The sequence below is a fragment of the Lepidochelys kempii genome, chromosome 28, assembly GCF_965140285.1.
Source record: "Lepidochelys kempii isolate rLepKem1 chromosome 28, rLepKem1.hap1, whole genome shotgun sequence".
NCBI classification, from domain to species: domain Eukaryota; kingdom Metazoa; phylum Chordata; order Testudines; family Cheloniidae; genus Lepidochelys; species Lepidochelys kempii.
The window spans coordinates 250,919-265,659 of NC_136407.1; the positions used below are offsets into that span (position 1 = coordinate 250,919).

General features: G+C 68.3%; 2 protein-coding genes across 4 annotated transcripts; both read left to right on the plus strand.

The window, feature by feature from the left end:
* LOC144929957 (2-acylglycerol O-acyltransferase 2-B-like) lies at positions 1-6,371 on the plus strand. The gene is made up of 6 exons (XM_078850889.1): positions 1-167; positions 1,203-1,381; positions 1,685-1,889; positions 2,239-2,413; positions 4,556-4,755; positions 5,627-6,371. Exons 1-6 carry the CDS (start codon positions 74-76, stop codon positions 5,779-5,781), a joined length of 1,008 nt encoding a protein of 335 aa, XP_078707015.1. The 5' UTR covers positions 1-73; the 3' UTR covers positions 5,782-6,371.
* A 2,239-nt stretch (positions 6,372-8,610) lies between these two features.
* Positions 8,611-14,379, plus strand: MOGAT3 (monoacylglycerol O-acyltransferase 3). Of its 3 annotated transcripts, none has more exons than XM_078850789.1 (8): positions 8,611-8,920; positions 9,416-9,607; positions 11,125-11,232; positions 11,890-11,960; positions 12,365-12,569; positions 13,261-13,429; positions 13,607-13,785; positions 13,908-14,379. In XM_078850789.1, exons 2-8 carry the CDS (start codon positions 9,535-9,537, stop codon positions 14,060-14,062), a joined length of 960 nt encoding a protein of 319 aa, XP_078706915.1. In that variant the 5' UTR covers positions 8,611-8,920; positions 9,416-9,534; the 3' UTR covers positions 14,063-14,379. The 3 variants fall into 3 exon arrangements, with proteins under 3 accessions (XP_078706915.1, XP_078706916.1, XP_078706917.1); XM_078850790.1 differs by lacking the exon at positions 8,611-8,920 and adding an exon at positions 10,615-10,785 and having other exon boundaries at positions 9,546-9,607; XM_078850791.1 differs by lacking the exons at positions 8,611-8,920; positions 9,416-9,607 and adding an exon at positions 10,328-10,785.
* Positions 14,380-14,741: the final 362 nt, after the last annotated feature.

Sequence of the window (14,741 nt, forward strand, 5' to 3'; positions counted from 1 at the left end):
CCCCTGAGCTCCCCCCTACCGCTCCCAGTCCGGTCCCGTTGCCCGTCCGGTCCCAGTCCGGTCCGGCCCGGCCATGCCGATCCGCTTCGCCCCGCTGCGTCTCCCGCTGCGGCGCCGGCTGCAGACCGCCGCGGTCCTGCAATGGGTCTTCTCCTTCCTGGCGATGGGTGAGGGGCGCGGGGGGTCCGGGGGGGTCCGATGCTCGGGGGGGTCCCTCTAGGGGAGGCTCTGCGGGGGAATGGGGTCCCCCCAGCATCAGCTCCCCCTGCCCTTCCCGGACGCTTGGGTCCTTTCTCCTCTGGAGTGGGGGGGGAGCCCCCCCGCAGCCTAGTGACCCGGGTACGGAGGGGGCGCTAGTTATTGAAACACTGGGAGTTGAGCTTCCCCACCCCCCGTACTGACCAGGGGGGTGTCTCCCCTGGAGCCCCCCCCGGTCCGCTGTGGGGTGCCTCCCAAGCAGGCTCCCTGCTGGGAGCTCTGGGGCGGGGGTGTTAACAGGCACAGGGTGGGTGCTGAGATATGACCCCCCCCGTACCCACCCGCTGCAAAGCGCCCCCTACCTGCTGGGGGGGAGGGGTCCCTGGTGCTGCTCTCTCAGGTAGTGGGGGGAGCGGTGCCCCCTACCCCACGCCCACCCCGGGGCTGGTATGTGCCCCACATCCCCTGGCCTGACTCAGATCCAGTTCGGGAGGGGTCATTTTTTTGGGGGTGGGGAGGGAAGTAAACGCCAGCCCTGAGTTGTGGGATGCATGGGGGGAGTGGGGCAGCAGTTGTCTCCCTGGGGGGCGGAGGGGACTGGGTCTGGTGCATTGGGAGGCAATGGGGGTGGGTACAAGGGGGATGCATGGGGGGGAGCCGCCCTGAGTGGTGGGGTACATGGGGGGGCTGGGGTAGCGGGTGTCTCCTGGGGTGGGGGAGTGTGGCTGGTGCATTGGGGGCAATGGGGGGAGCAGCCCTGAGTTGGGGGTGCCTGGTGGGGGGAGTGGGGCTGGTGCATTGGGGGGCAATGGGGGGAGCAGCCCTGAGTTGGGGGTGCCTGGTGGGGGGAGTGGGGCTGGTGCATTGGGGGGCAATGGGGGGAGCAGCCCTGAGTTGGGGGTGCATTTGGGAGAGGGGGTGCATGGGGGGAGCCGCCCTGTGGTGGGGGTTTGGGTGCATTGGAGGGGCTGGTCCCTAACTCCCCTCTCTCCCGCCCCCCCCAGCCCAGTGCTGCCTGGCCCTCTTCCTGCTGGCGCTGCTGGGGGAGCTCTGGCTGCCCGCCCTGCTCTACGCCGCCTGGCTCTACCTGGACCGGGAGACCCCGTCCCGCGGGGGGCGCCGCTCGCCCTGGGTCCGCAACTGGGCCGTCTGGAGGCACTTCCGAGACTACTTCCCCATCACGGTGAGCCCCCGGGCTGCCCCCCTGGGCCCGTATCACGTCTTCCCCCCCCCCCGGTGGCCCTTGGGTGGGTGGGGGCTTCCCCCCCCGGGCCCCGTATCACGTCCCCCCAGGTGGCCCTTGAGTGGGGGTGGGGGGGTCTTCGCCCTGGGCCCTGATCACTTCCCCCCCCCGCCCCACTGGTGGCCCTTGGGGAGATGGGTCTGCTGCATCCTGGGGGGGGTCCCCCCGACCTATGGTGTCTTGGCACCCCCTGCTGCCCCGTGTCAGGGCCCCCCCCATCTCAGCCCTCCCCTCTCTCCGCAGCTGGTGAAGACGGCGCCCCTGGACCCCTCCCGCAACTACCTCTTCGGGTTCCACCCCCACGGGGTGCTGGTGGCCGGCGCCTTCGGGAACTTCTGCACCGAGGCCACAGGGTTCGGGGAGCTGTTCCCGGGGCTCACGCCCAGCCTGCTCATGCTGCCCTTCTGGTTCCGCCTTCCCCTCTTCCGCGACTACATCATGAGTGGGGGTGAGCGCGGGGCCCGGACGCCTGGGTTCTCTCCCCAGCTCTGGGAGGGGACTGGGGGCTGGTGGGTCAGACCGGGGCGGGGGGGGGGCAGGACTCCTGGGTTCTCTCCCTGGCTCTGGGAGGGGACTGGGGGCTGGTGGGTCAGACCGGGGCGGGGGGGGGCAGGACTCCTGGGTTCTCTCCCCGGCTCTGGGAGGGGACTGGGGGCTGGTGGGTCAGACCGGGGTGGGGGCAGGACTCCTGGGTTCTGTCCCAGCTCTGGGAGGGGACTGGGGTCTAGTTGGGGGGTGGGGTAGCCACGGCTCCTGGGTTCTCTGCCCATGGTGACTCTCATGTTCTCTCGCTCCAGGTTTGGTCTCCTCGGACAAGGCCAGCGTCTCTTACCTGCTGGGCCAGGAGGGCGGGGGGCAGGTGGCTGTGATCGCTGTGGGGGGCCCCCCTGAGTCGCTGGACGCCCGGCCCGGGGCACTGACCCTTCAGATCCTCGGCCGCAAGGGGTTCATCAAGGCAGCCCTTCAGCATGGGTGAGTGAACCTGGGGGGCTGGGACCCGGGGCAGGGGCTGGGGGTGCGGCCGGGGGAAGGGAATTGGAATGGCTCAGTGGGGGGGATGCCTGGGGGGGAAAATGAAATTGATCCATGGGGGGGATTATGGTCTGGCGGGGCTGGGGAGGGGGTTACAAAGTGGAGGGGGTGCAGCAGGGGAGGGTTTGGGGGCAGGTGGGGCTGCGGGAATCCTGAGGGCTGGATGTGGCAGGGGGTGTGGAGGGCTGGGTGAGTAGGGTGGGGGTGGGTGGTGTCAGCAGGGGCACAGATCTGGGTGTGGTTGGAACTGGGGGGCAGCGGCTGGAGGAGTGGGGTGCCTTGGAGAGGGGGCGTCGGGCGGGGCACAGATCGGGGGGCAGCGGCTGGAGGAGTGGGGTGCCTTGGAGAGGGGGCGTCGGGCGGGGCACAGATCGGGGGCCAGCGGCTGGAGGAGTGGGGTGCCTTGGAGAGGGGGCGTCGGGCGGGGCACAGCTCGTGGGGCAGCGGCTGGAGGAGTGGGGTGCCTTGGAGAGGGGGCGTCGGGCGGGGCACAGATCGGGGGCAGCGGCTGGAGGAGTGGGGGCATTGAGAGGGGGCGTCGGGCGGGGCACAGATCGGGGGCCAGCGGCTGGAGGAGTGGGGTGCCTTGGAGAGGGGGCGTCGGGCGGGGCACAGATCGGGGGGGGCAGCGGCTGGAGGAGTGGGGTGCCTTGGAGAGGGGGCGTCGGGCGGGGCACAGATCGGGGGGCCGCGGCTGGAGGAGTGGGGGTGCCTTGGAGAGGGGGCGTCGGGCGGGGCACAGATCGGGAGGCAGCGGCTGGAGGAGTGGGGTGCCTTGGAGAGGGGGCGTCGGGCGGGGCACAGATCGGGGGGGCAGCGGCTGGAGGAGTGGGGGGCATTGAGAGGGGGCGTCGGGCGGGGCACAGATCGGGGGGGCAGCCGCTGGAGGAGTGGGGTGCCTTGGAGAGGGGGCGTCGGGCGGGGCACAGATCGGGGGCAGCGGCTGGAGGAGTGGGGGCATTGAGAGGGGGCGTCGGGCGGGGCACAGATCGGGGGCCAGCGGCTGGAGGAGTGGGGTGCCTTGGAGAGGGGGCGTCGGGCGGGGCACAGATCGGGGGCCAGCGGCTGGAGGAGTGGGGTGCCTTGGAGAGGGGGCGTCGGGCGGGGCACAGATCGGGGGCCAGCGGCTGGAGGAGTGGGTGCCTTGGAGAGGGGGGCGTCGGGCGGGGCACAGATCGGGGGGCAGCGGCTGGAGGAGTGGGGTGCCTTTGAGAGGGGGCGTCGGGCGGGGCACAGATCGGGGGGCAGCGGCTGGAGGAGTGGGGTGCCTTTGAGAGGGGGCGTCGGGCGGGGCACAGATCGGGGGGGCAGCGGCTGGAGGAGTGGGGTGCCTTGGAGAGGGGGCGTCGGGCGGGGCACAGATCGGGGGGCAGCGGCTGGAGGAGTGGGGTGCCTTGGAGAGGGGGCGTCGGGCGGGGCACAGATCGGGGGGGCAGCGGCTGGAAGAGTGGGGTGCCTTGGAGAGGGGGCGTCGGGCGGGGCACAGATCGGGGGGGCAGCGGCTGGAGGAGTGGGGTGCCTTGGAGAGGGGGCGTCGGGCGGGGCACAGATCGGGGGGCCGCGGCTGGAGGAGTGGGGTGCCTTGGAGAGGGGGCGTCGGGCGGGGCACAGATCGGGGGGCCGCGGCTGGAGGAGTGGGGTGCCTTGGAGAGGGGGCGTCGGGCGGGGCACAGATCGGGAGGCAGCGGCTGGAGGAGTGGGGTGCCTTGGAGAGGGGGCGTCGGGCGGGGCACAGATCGGGGGGCCGCGGCTGGAGGAGTGGGGTGCCTTGGAGAGGGGGCGTCGGGCGGGGCACAGATCGGGGGGCCGCGGCTGGAGGAGTGGGGTGCCTTGGAGAGGGGGCGTCGGGCGGGGCACAGATCGGGGGGCCGCGGCTGGAGGAGTGGGGTGCCTTGGAGAGGGGGCGTCGGGCGGGGCACAGATCGGGGGGCAGCGGCTGGAGGAGTGGGGTGCCTTGGAGAGGGGGCATCTGGGGGAAGCGTCCTGGGGAGAGCAGGTGGTGGTGCATGGGGGGGCCAGGATATGGGGGGTGGGGGCCACGGGTCCGGGAGGCTCCCCCTGACCTACCCCCTCTCCCCGCAGCGCCGCCCTGGTGCCCGTCTTCTCCTTCGGGGAGAACGAGCTGTTCCACCAGGTGCCGAACCCCCGGGGCTCGCTGGTGCGGGCCGCCCAGGAGCGGCTGCAGAAGCTCGTGGGGCTGGCGTTGCCCCTCTTCCACGCCCGCGGGGTCTTTCAGTACAGCTTCGGGCTGCTACCCTTCCGCAGCCCCATCCACACCGTGGGTGAGCTGGGGGGCTGGGAGCCCGGACGCCTGGGTTCTCTCCCCGGCGCTGGGAGGGGAGTGGAGGATGGTGGGTGAGAGCAGGGGGGCTGGGAGCCAGGACTCCTGGGTTCTCTCCCCAGCTCTGGGAGAGGAGTGGGGGCTGGTGGGTGAGAGCAGGGGGGCTGGGAGCCAGGACTCCTGGGTTCTCTCCCTGCAGCAGGACTCCTGGGTTCTCTCCCCAGCTCTGGGAGGGGAGTGGGGGCTGGTGGGTGAGAGCAGGGGGGCTGGGAGCCAGGACTCCTGGGTTCTCTCCCCAGCTCTGGGAGAGGAGTGGGGGCTGGTGGGTGAGAGCAGGGGGGCTGGGAGCCAGGACTCCTGGGTTCTCTCCCTGCAGCAGGTTCCTGGGTTCTCTCCCCGGCTCTGGGAGGGGAGTGGGGGCTGGTGGGTGAGAGCAGAGGGGGCTGGGAGCCAGGACTCCTGGGTTCTCTCCCCGGCTCTGGGAGGGGAGTGGGGGATGGTGGGTGAGAGCAGGGGGGCTGGGAGCCAGGACTCCTGGGTTCTCTCCCTGCAGCAGGTTTGGGGTGATGAAGTCGACACATCCTGTGGTGAAGGGCTGTAGCAGGAAGCTGTCTGCCAAGGGTAGGGGGGGACGGTGATGGTGGTGGGGGCAGGAACCCCCCCCAGTTGGGGTGTGTGTGTGTGTGGGGGGGTGTCTGTCTGCAGCTGTTCTCTGACCCAGTCTCCCCCACCGCCCCCCCGCCCGCCCTGGGGGATCAGGGCTATTGCCCCATATGGTGCCAGGCTTTCACGGCGCGTCTCTGGGATGGGGTGGAAGCTGGGGAGCGGGGTGGGGGGGCGTGATCTGCTGCTAACCCCGTCTTCTCCCCCAGTGGGGGCGCCCATCCCGGTGCCCCGGACGCCCGTCCCGTCCCGCGAGGCTGTCGACCGGCTCCACGCCACCTACCTGGAGCGGCTCATCGCGCTCTTCGAGGAGAACAAGACCAAGTACGGGGTCCCCCCGGAGAAACACCTCAACCTCATCTAGGGGCGCTGCCCCCCAGAGCCTGCTGCAGCACCCCGGGACTCTGACACGGCGGGTGGGGGTCAGACCCTGGGGGGTGCGGCAGGGGGGGCTGCTTTGCTGGGGGCGGGGGAAACAGTTCTTATTGGGGGGGGACCCTCCATGGGGAGTCCTTGGGGGCTTGTTTTTGTTCCGCCTTCAATGGGGAGGGGCCCTACAAGGGAAACTTGAAGAAACCCAACTCCCTGGGCCAGCTTCGCCCACTTCTTGCCCCAGGGTCTGGCTGCCCATCTCAGGGTCCCCCAGCCCCCCCAGCAGGGGTGTGGGGCTGGCTAGGAGCTGTGGGGTGTGCTTCCAGCCGGCCTCGCTCTGAGTCGGGGGCAGAGGCTGCCCTTTCTCCTGCAGACCCCCGCCCCCAGATTCGCCTTGCTGCAATAGGGCAGCGCTTGTGCAACTGTGGCCATGGGTCCCAGGGCTGTCTGGGCAGCATCTGCCCCCCGCCCTGGCCTGGTGCCAGCCCCCCCTTCCCCCCCCCGGTTACTCTTTGAAGTGGGCCTGGGCCAGACTGTAACTCCAGCCCCACGGGGCAGGCAATAAACAACCTTCCTGTGCAACCGGCTGGTGTGCTCTGTGTGGGGAAGGGGCAATGGGGCAGAGGGTGATGGGCTGCCGGGGTTTGTGTAGGGAGGGGAGCACTGCCTCCACCCCCCCCTCCAGGTCACACAGCAGCTCGGGAGCAGAGCTGGGGGGAGAACCCAGGAGTCCTGGCTCCCAGACCCCCTGCTCTAGCCCCCCAGTCCCCGCTCCCCTCCCGGAGCTGGGGAGAGAACCCAGGAGTCCTGGCTCCCAGACCCCCTGCTCTAGCCCCCCAGTCCCTGCTCCCCTCCCGGAGCTGGGGAGAGAACCCAGGAGTCCTGGCTCCCAGACCCCCTGCTCTAGCCCCCCAGTCCCTGCTCCCCTCCCGGAGCTGGGGAGAGAACCCAGGAGTCCTGGCTCCCAGACCCCCTGCTCTAGCCCCCCAGTCCCTGCTCCCCTCCTGGAGCTGGGGAGAGAACCCAGGAGTCTGGGTGAAGGGCCAGCCCCTTGCCCTGAGGTGCTCAAAGGCAGCAGGGGCTGGATGGGCCCAGGGCCCCTCTGTAGCCAGCCGGCCCCAGAGCAGGAGGCGGTTAAACATTTATCTTTCTGCAAACTCAGCCCAGGGCTGGGCAAAGGGCACCCGCAGACAGGGTGGGCATTGAGAAACCGGGGCGGCACGGCACAGCGGCTGGGGACACCAGCTGGGGAGCCCGGACTCCTGGGTTCTCTCCCCGGCTCTGGGAGGGGAGAGGGGGCTGGTGGGTTAGAGCTGGGGCGGGGGAGTGTGCTGGGAGCCAGGACTCCTGGGTTCTCTTCTAACCCCCTGTGTTCTCACTGCGTTACATCCTCTTCCTTAGGAACACGAGCTGCCAACCTAGGTTAGCCCAAAGGTGTGTCTGATGCCGGCTGGTCCCACAGCTCCAGGGGGATTGTAGAGGCCAGGGTAATGGTGGAGATCCCTTTGGTGTCTTGGCCCGGCGTAGGGACACCCGGGACGTGGGGCCCCGTCCCTACCCCTCTTGGCTGACAGCCCTCAGCGGAGCTGGTCTCGGTGGTGGTTGACCCCAGTCACACCGTCCCCTGGCAGGGAGTCCCACAGGTTAGTGGTATGGCCAACCACCGCTTCCTCCGCTTTGTGTTTAAACCCGCCGGCGTGCGCTGCCAGATCAGGCGTTACGGGAAGGAGGAAATGACAGGCCAGGTTTTGCAGCCCCGGCCTTTCTCGTTGCTCCGTGGACGGGAACCGTTCCCTGTTTGTTGCCCTTTCCTTGGTCCGCTCGATCCTCTGCGGGGGGGGGACATTGCAGCCAAGGGGCAGGCCTGCCTTGCCAAGGCTTTAGGTACCACCACGGCCGAGGGGCCCATCTACCAGGTGTCCCGGCTGGCTCGAAGGGGGACGTGCGCCTCCTAGTGGCGGATGCCAGAAACACCAGCTGCTGGGCAAAATATCCCAGCTCCCCAGCCCTGCCAGCTGCAATTGGGGGGGGGCTGCCCCTCCCAGGTTTGTAACTGAGCCCCCCTCTGCAGCTGAGGGGGGCTGGAAGGCAGCTGCTTCCCTTGGGCTTTAGGGGGGTGGCACCAACCATGAGTTCCAGTTCCTCCTAGCAATGGGGCTCCTGCGGGAGGCTGGGGGCCCCCTGCAGCTGGGGTGGGGCTGTGTATGGGGGTGCAGGGCCCCCCTGGCGTGGGGGTGCAGTGGGTCCCTGGGGGCATCCCCTATTCAGCCCTGGGCACTGGGGGGTCTCCCCAGGCTTGGCAGCAGCTCGTTAAACGCTGAGGAAAATGAGGCAGGGAGCGCAGAAGGGAGGTGCCTAAATTTAGCAGACCTGGGGAGGGAACCCAGGAGACCTGGCTCCCAGCCCCCCCTGCTCTAACCCACCAGCCCCCACTCCCCTCCTGGAGCCCAGGAGAGAACCCAGGAGTCCTGGCTCCCAGCCCCCCCTGCTCTAACCCACCGGCCCCCACTCCCCTCCCAGAGCTGGGGAGAGAACCCAGGAGTCCTGGCTTCTAGCCCCCCCTGCTCTAACCCACCAGCCCCCACTCCCCTCCCAGAGCTGGGGAGAGAACCCAGGAGTCCGGCCTCCCAGCCCCCCCTGCTCTAACCCACCGGCCCCCACTCCCCTCCCAGAGCTGGGGAGAGAACCCAGGAGTCCTGGCTTCTAGCCCCCCCTGCTCTAACCCACCAGCCCCCACTCCCCTCCCAGAGCTGGGGAGAGAACCCAGGAGTCCGGCCTCCCAGCACCCCCCTGCTCTGACCCACCAGCCCCCACTCCCCTCCCAGAGCTGGGGAGAGAACCCAGGAGTCCGGCCTCCCAGCACCCCCCTGCTCTGACCCACCAGGCCCCCACTCCCCTCCCAGAGCCCAGGAGAGAACCCAGGCGTCCTGGCTCCCGGCCCCCACTCCCCTCCCAGAGCTGGGGAGAGAACCCAGGAGTCCTGGCTGCGAGTCTGTCCCTGCCCCCCCCTCCACCCCCGCTTATCTCCTGCCCTGCCGGTGTCTCACGAGGCTCCTGGGGCCAAAGTGCGTCGTCGTGAGTGGGACGTGGATCCGGAGCAAGGAGCAGGCCCCCAGGGTGTGGAGCTTGTGGTGAGAGCCCCCTGCTCTTGGGGGGAGGGTGGAAGCTGGGGGATGGGGGCCAGGCTCGGGGGGAGGGGTTAGGGGGCAGGGGCTGGGTGAATCTGGGGGGGGGTGTCAGTTCCTCCCCCCTCCCTGGGTGTTGTGGGAGCCAGAACTCCTGGGTCCTACCCATCCATTTCCCAAACACCCTCAGAGCTTGGTCAGCCCTCCCATCCATCCCCCACACCTCCCCCCCTATCTGTCTGCCTTCTGCCCCCTTCCCCCTGGGGCGCACGTGTCCTCACGCATTGGTGGGGGTTGTTTGTAGGGCAAACAGCCCCCGTGCCCTGTCTCATTGCCAGGACCGTATAACCAGCCCTGTGTCATCCCCGTCCCCCCCCAGAGGTGGCCGCATCTCAGTGCCAGGAAAGGGGTCCCTTTATAACCAGCCGCCCCGCCCCAGAGGTGGCTGCATCTCGGCACCGGTGGAGGGGTCCCTTCATAACCAGCTCCCCCACCTTGCAGGTGGCTGCATTTCAGGGCCGGGCGAGGGGTCCCTGGGTGAGGAGGTGACTGGCCGGGCCTGGGCTCTCTTCTCTCCTCCCAGCCGGGGGGCTCCGTGGAGCCGGGCTCCCCGCAGCAGGATGGCGGGCGCCCTGAAGAAGCACCTTGAGTTGCTGAGCGTGTTCCAGTGTGTTATGACCTTCCTCTTCTTCGGTGAGAGCGGCCTGGGGGTGGGGGCTGACTCCTGCGATGGGGGGGGTCCTTCCCCGCTCCTGGCAGGGTGCAGGGATCGCCAGTGCGGGCAATGCAAACCGCGGAGAGGGGAAGGGGCGGGCTTCCGGGGCCTCTGCGATGGAGGAGGCGGATGGTGCCAGGTAGGCCTTCACAACATCCCCTGGCAAGGAGTTCTGCAGGTTAACAAAACACTTCTTGTTTGTATTAAACCTGCTGCCTGTTAATTGCATCAGGTGATCCCCTGGGTCTTATGTTGTAGCCAAAGGTAAGTAACACTTCCCTGTTCGCTTTCCCCACACTGGTTTTATAGACCTCGATCGTATCTTCCCTCCCCTTAGGTGTCTCTTTTCCAAGATGAACGGCCCCTGTCTTTTTAAGCTCTCCTTGTACAGGAGCCGCTCTGTCCCCACGAGCGTCTGTGCTGCTGTTCTCGGGACCTTTGCCAGCCCCACTCGATTCTTTTTGCGAACTTGCAGGGAGGATTCAAGGTGCGGGCGTCCCACGGATTTAGAGAGAGGCAACGTGAGATTTTCTGTCTTATTCTCTCTCCCTTTCCTAACGATTCCCAGCTTTTTCCTGTTCGCTTTTTTGACATGCTGAGTGGATGATTTCAGAGAAGCGGCCACAGTGCTTGCAGGATCTTTCTGGAGTGGCCACAGCTCGTTTTGGGATGTTGTTTGCCCACGTGCATCACTTCGCATTTATCAACGTTGAATTTCATCTGCCGTTTGGTTGCCCCGTCGCCCAGTTTTGAGAGATCGCTTTGTAACTCTTCCCAGTCTGCCTGGGACTGAACTATCCTGAGTAGTTTTGTATCATCTGCAAATTTTGCCACCTCACTGTTGACCCCTTTTTCCAGATCATCTATGAATATGTTGAATAGGACTGGGCCCAGTACAGACCCCTGGGGGACACCACTATTCACCACTCTCCACTCTGAAAACTGACGATTTATACCTCCCCTTTGTTTCCTGTCTTTTACCCAGTCACTGATCGAGGAGGGGACCTTCCCTCTTATCCCATAACAGCTGACTCTGCGTAAGAGCCTTTGGTGCGGGACCTTGTCAAAGGCTTTCTGAAAATCTAAGTACACTATATCCACTGGATCCCCCTTGTCCACGTGGTTGTTGACCCCCTCCAGGAATTCTAGCAGATGGGTGAGGCAGGATTTCCCGTTACGAAAACCCCAACAAACTACGTTCATCTCCGTGTTGGACAATTCTGTTCTTTACTAGATTTTCAGCCACTTTGCCCGGGACTGAAGTCCGGCTCGCCGGCCTGTAATTGCCGGGATCAACCGTCGGCCTCGCGTCGGCAGCCTGCCGGTCCTTTGGTTACGAGCCACCCTTACGAGCCCTGCAATTTCCTGAGTTCCTGGAGATCTGGGGCGATCCCCACCTGGGCCTGGCGCCGTGTGATTGACCCATTGCTTCTGCAGTCGCTTCGCTGAGCCCCTCAGCATGGGGCCGGCCCTCAGCTCTGTCCTCCCCCCCCAGGTGCCTTCTTCACCTCCCTCCTCTGCTATCTGCTCTTCACCCGCCTCTGGGCCGTCTCTGTGCTCTACTTCGTCTGGTGGGTGATCGACCGCGACACCCCAGAGAGAGGTGAGTGTCCCTGTCCCCCGGACCCCCCACTCCCTGCCCCCCTGAGCCCACTAGTGCCCGCCCCGGGGCCAGGTGAAAGCCGGGGCCCCCCAGAGGGGACAGGCTCCGTGCCCCCTTCCCCGCCCCCCCCCGAGCCAGCTGGTCCCCGCCCTGGGGCCGGGTGGAAGCCGGCGCCCCCCAGAGGGGACAGGCCCCGCCCCCCCTTCCCCCCCCCCCGAGCCTGCTGGTCCCCGCCCCAGGGCTGGGTGGGAGCCGGTGCCCCCTAGACGGGACAGGCCCCTGCCCCATTCCCCGACCCCCTGAGCCAGCCAGTCCCCGCCTGGGGCCGGGTGGGAGCCAGTGCCCCCTAGACGGGACAGGCCCCTGCCCCATTCCCCGCCCCCCTGAGCCAGCCAGTCCCCGCCTGGGGCCAGGTGGGAGCCAGTGCCCCCTAGACGGGACAGGCCCCTGCCCCATTCCCCGCACCCCTGAGCCAGCTGGTCCCCGCCCCGGGGCTGAGTGGGAACCAGTGCCCCCTAGAGGGGACAGGCCCCTGCCCCATTCCCCGGCCCCCTGAGCCAGCCGGTCCTTGCCCCAGGGCCGGGTGGGAACCGGCGCCCCCCAGAGGGGACAGGCCCCGGGCTCCCCATTCCCCGCCCCCCATATCTCTCCCCACAGGTGGGCGGCGCTCAGACTGGATGCGACGCTGGAGAGTCTGGCAGCATATGACTGATTATTACCCTATCAAGGTAACAAGGGGGGGGCAGGGGGGTGTCAAAGGGCATCTGCACAGCTCAGAGAGGCGAGGAGTGGGGCAGGAAGGTGGGATGGGGCAAGGGGGGGAGCAGTGGAGGTAGGAAAGGAGGGTTGGGGGGGCTGGGACAGGGTGGGGGTGGGGTGGGGTGGGGGGCAGAAATCAAGCAAACCCAAGAGGGGTGGGTGTGTTGGGGGGGGGGTGTTGTACCAGAGTCCGAATATTCAGCAACCCTCCTCCGCCCCGACCGGCTTGTCTGTCTGTCCGTCCAAATTGTCCGTCTCCGTCCCCACCCCCCCAGCTCCCCACACTGACCCACACTATGACCTCCTGCCCTCACACCGACCCCCAGCGCCTTCCTGACCCCCATGTCCCTCTCTGACCTCTGCCCCCCTGCAGCTGGTGAAGACGGCGGCTCTGCCCCCCGACCGGAGCTACGTGCTGGGCTCCCACCCCCACGGCATCATGTGCTCCGGGGCCGCGGCCGCCTTCTGCACCGAGGCCCCCGGCTTCTCCCGGCTCTTCCCCGGCCTGCGGCCCTGCCTGGCCCTGCTGGCGGGGCTTTTCCACCTGCCCCTCTACCGCGAGTACATGATGGGCTTAGGTGAGGGGCGGCCCCCCGGGGCACGGGGGGCTCTGGCGGGGGCCGGGACAAGGGGGGTGAACAGGGCATCCCCCCCACCCTGGGACATGATGGGCTCTGGGGAGGGGCGAAGCCTGTACCTGCCCCCCTCCTCCATGGCCATGTGCTATAGGGGGAGTGGGTGTGGCAGGAGGGGGGTCTCTCATTCCTGGGGGGTCAGCAGGCCTACTGGGCTTTGCCCCTCCCAGCTATAAAGAGTTTATTTGTGGGGACCCCCCCTGCATGTGCCCCGTGGTCCCCCTCCCCGGGACCCCTCCCCATGCCCAGGCCCCTCACCCGATGGGGGGTATTGACCTGGTGTGGCGAAGCGGGACTGTTCTTAATGTTTTCTCTGAAGACTGTGTGGGCCTCAGTTTCCCCTCTGCAGTTCTTAAGTATCTAGGTGGTGGGATAAGGGGGTGATTGTTCCATCACACCCATCTCACCGGGGGTGGGGGGGCACTGCTGTGCCGGGGGGTGGTACTTGTCCCCCCCTTTGGCTCCCCACGCTCTGGGATGGGTTAATTGCCCCCTGGGGTGGAGCTGGGGGAGCTGCCGGCTTGTTCCCTGGGGCAAAGGGGTGTTTGCCCCAGGATGGGGGGAGGTTGCTGCTTCAGCCCCCCCCCCCGCCCCACAGCTCACTCTCTCTCTCTCTCCCCCTCACCCCCCCCAGGGATGTGCCCCGTGAGCCGCCCCAGCCTGGCTTTCCTGCTCTCCCGGCCCGGCAACGCGGTGGCGATCGTGGTGGGGGGCGCGGTGGAGTCGCTGGACTGCGCCCCCGGGCAGCACCGTGTCACGCTGCGAAGCCGCACCGGCTTCGTCCGCCTGGCGCTGCAGCACGGGTGGGTCCCGGGGGGCGGGTGGGTCCCGGGGGGGGCCAGGCCGGAGCATTGGGCGGGGTGCGCTGAGCTGGGGCCCGGGGCGGGCGCTGCGGTGCTGGGGGGGCCCCGTGCCGGGTGCCAGGCCTGTGCTTTTCCCCCCCGTCTGACCCTCTTCCCCCCGCCCCGGTCTTGTGGCAGGGCCGCCCTGGTTCCCGTCTATTCCTTCGGGGAGAACGAGGTCTTCCGGCAGCTCGTCTTCCCGCCGGGCAGCCGGCTCCGGCAGCTGCAGCTCCGCTTCAAGGACCTGACGGGCTTCGCGCCCTGCTTCTTCTGGGGGCGGGGGCCGCTGCCCTTCCCCTCGCCCATCACCGTCGTGGGTGAGGAGAGCAGGGAGGGGGCGCTGCCCGGCCCTGAGCCGGGCGGGGGGATCCCAGCCCCCCGCGGGATTATCCCCCCCCCGCTAACCCCTTGCTCTCTCTCTCTCTCTCTCTCTCCGCAGTGGGGAGCCCCATCCCCGTGCCGCGCCGCCCCCACCCCACCCCCGCCGAGGTCGCCCGCTACCACGAGCTCTACGTGGGGCAGCTTTGCCAGCTCTTCGAGCGCCACAAAGTCAGCTGTGGGGTGCCGGCCTCCTGCCAGCTCAGCGTGGTCTAGGGACCCCCGGCCGGGCCCCTCTGCCCCCCCCCCCGGTCCCGCCGGCTCCACGGGGCCTAGGCCCCGTCTCCGGGACCCCCGCCCCCTGCCAGTTCAGCATCAGCGGGGGACCCCCCTGCGCCCAGTCCACGGGGTCCCGCCAGTTCGACCTCGTCTCGGGCTCCTGCGACCCCCCCCCCCCGGCCCTTCCCACGGTCCGGCTGGCTCAGGGTCACCTGGCTCGCTCTGCGCCCCCCGGCCGGGTCCCCGCCTGGGCTCCCCGCCAGGGGGAAGCCGGTTGCTGGGCTCAATAAAAGCTCTGGGAGTTTTATTTTGCACCTCAAGTCTCCAGGGATTTGTATGCAGACCAGACACCCCAATTCCCACCCCCTCCACCGACCGGGATCAGGGCCCCCCCGTTGTGCCAGGCGCTGCCCAGACCCCATCCCCGCAAGGTCAGGCTGGAATTAAGGATTTGGGAGTGACAAATGGGGGGGGGGGGGGATTCCTGTGCGCACAGACACCTGCTCCTCCCCCAAAGGGGCTGGGCTGGGGGCCGGGGGGGGGGGCTGCTTCTCTGTGAGTCATGGAAATTTCCTCTGAGCGCCTGAGTCCTGGGAAAGTGGGGCAGGGAGGGGGTGGCTGGGGGGGCTCTGTGCCAGCGGACATGAGGCGCTAGGAGCGGGGTGTCCATCTCGCG

Bases quoted from the DNA above. Each gene is read 5' to 3' on its own strand.
- LOC144929957 (XM_078850889.1), top strand. From the start codon at position 74: ATGCCGATCCGCTTCGCCCCGCTGCGTCTCCCGCTGCGGCGCCGGCTG. The intron at 2,414-4,555 runs GTGAGTGAACCT...CTCTCCCCGCAG, and splicing joins AAGGCAGCCCTTCAGCATGG to CGCCGCCCTGGTGCCCGTCT. The intron at 4,756-5,626 runs GTGAGCTGGGGG...CTTCTCCCCCAG, and splicing joins CAGCCCCATCCACACCGTGG to TGGGGGCGCCCATCCCGGTG.
- MOGAT3 (XM_078850789.1), top strand. From the start codon at position 9,535: ATGGCGGGCGCCCTGAAGAAGCACCTTGAGTTGCTGAGCGTGTTCCAG. The intron at 13,430-13,606 runs GTGGGTCCCGGG...GTCTTGTGGCAG, and splicing joins CGCCTGGCGCTGCAGCACGG to GGCCGCCCTGGTTCCCGTCT. The intron at 13,786-13,907 runs GTGAGGAGAGCA...CTCTCTCCGCAG, and splicing joins CTCGCCCATCACCGTCGTGG to TGGGGAGCCCCATCCCCGTG.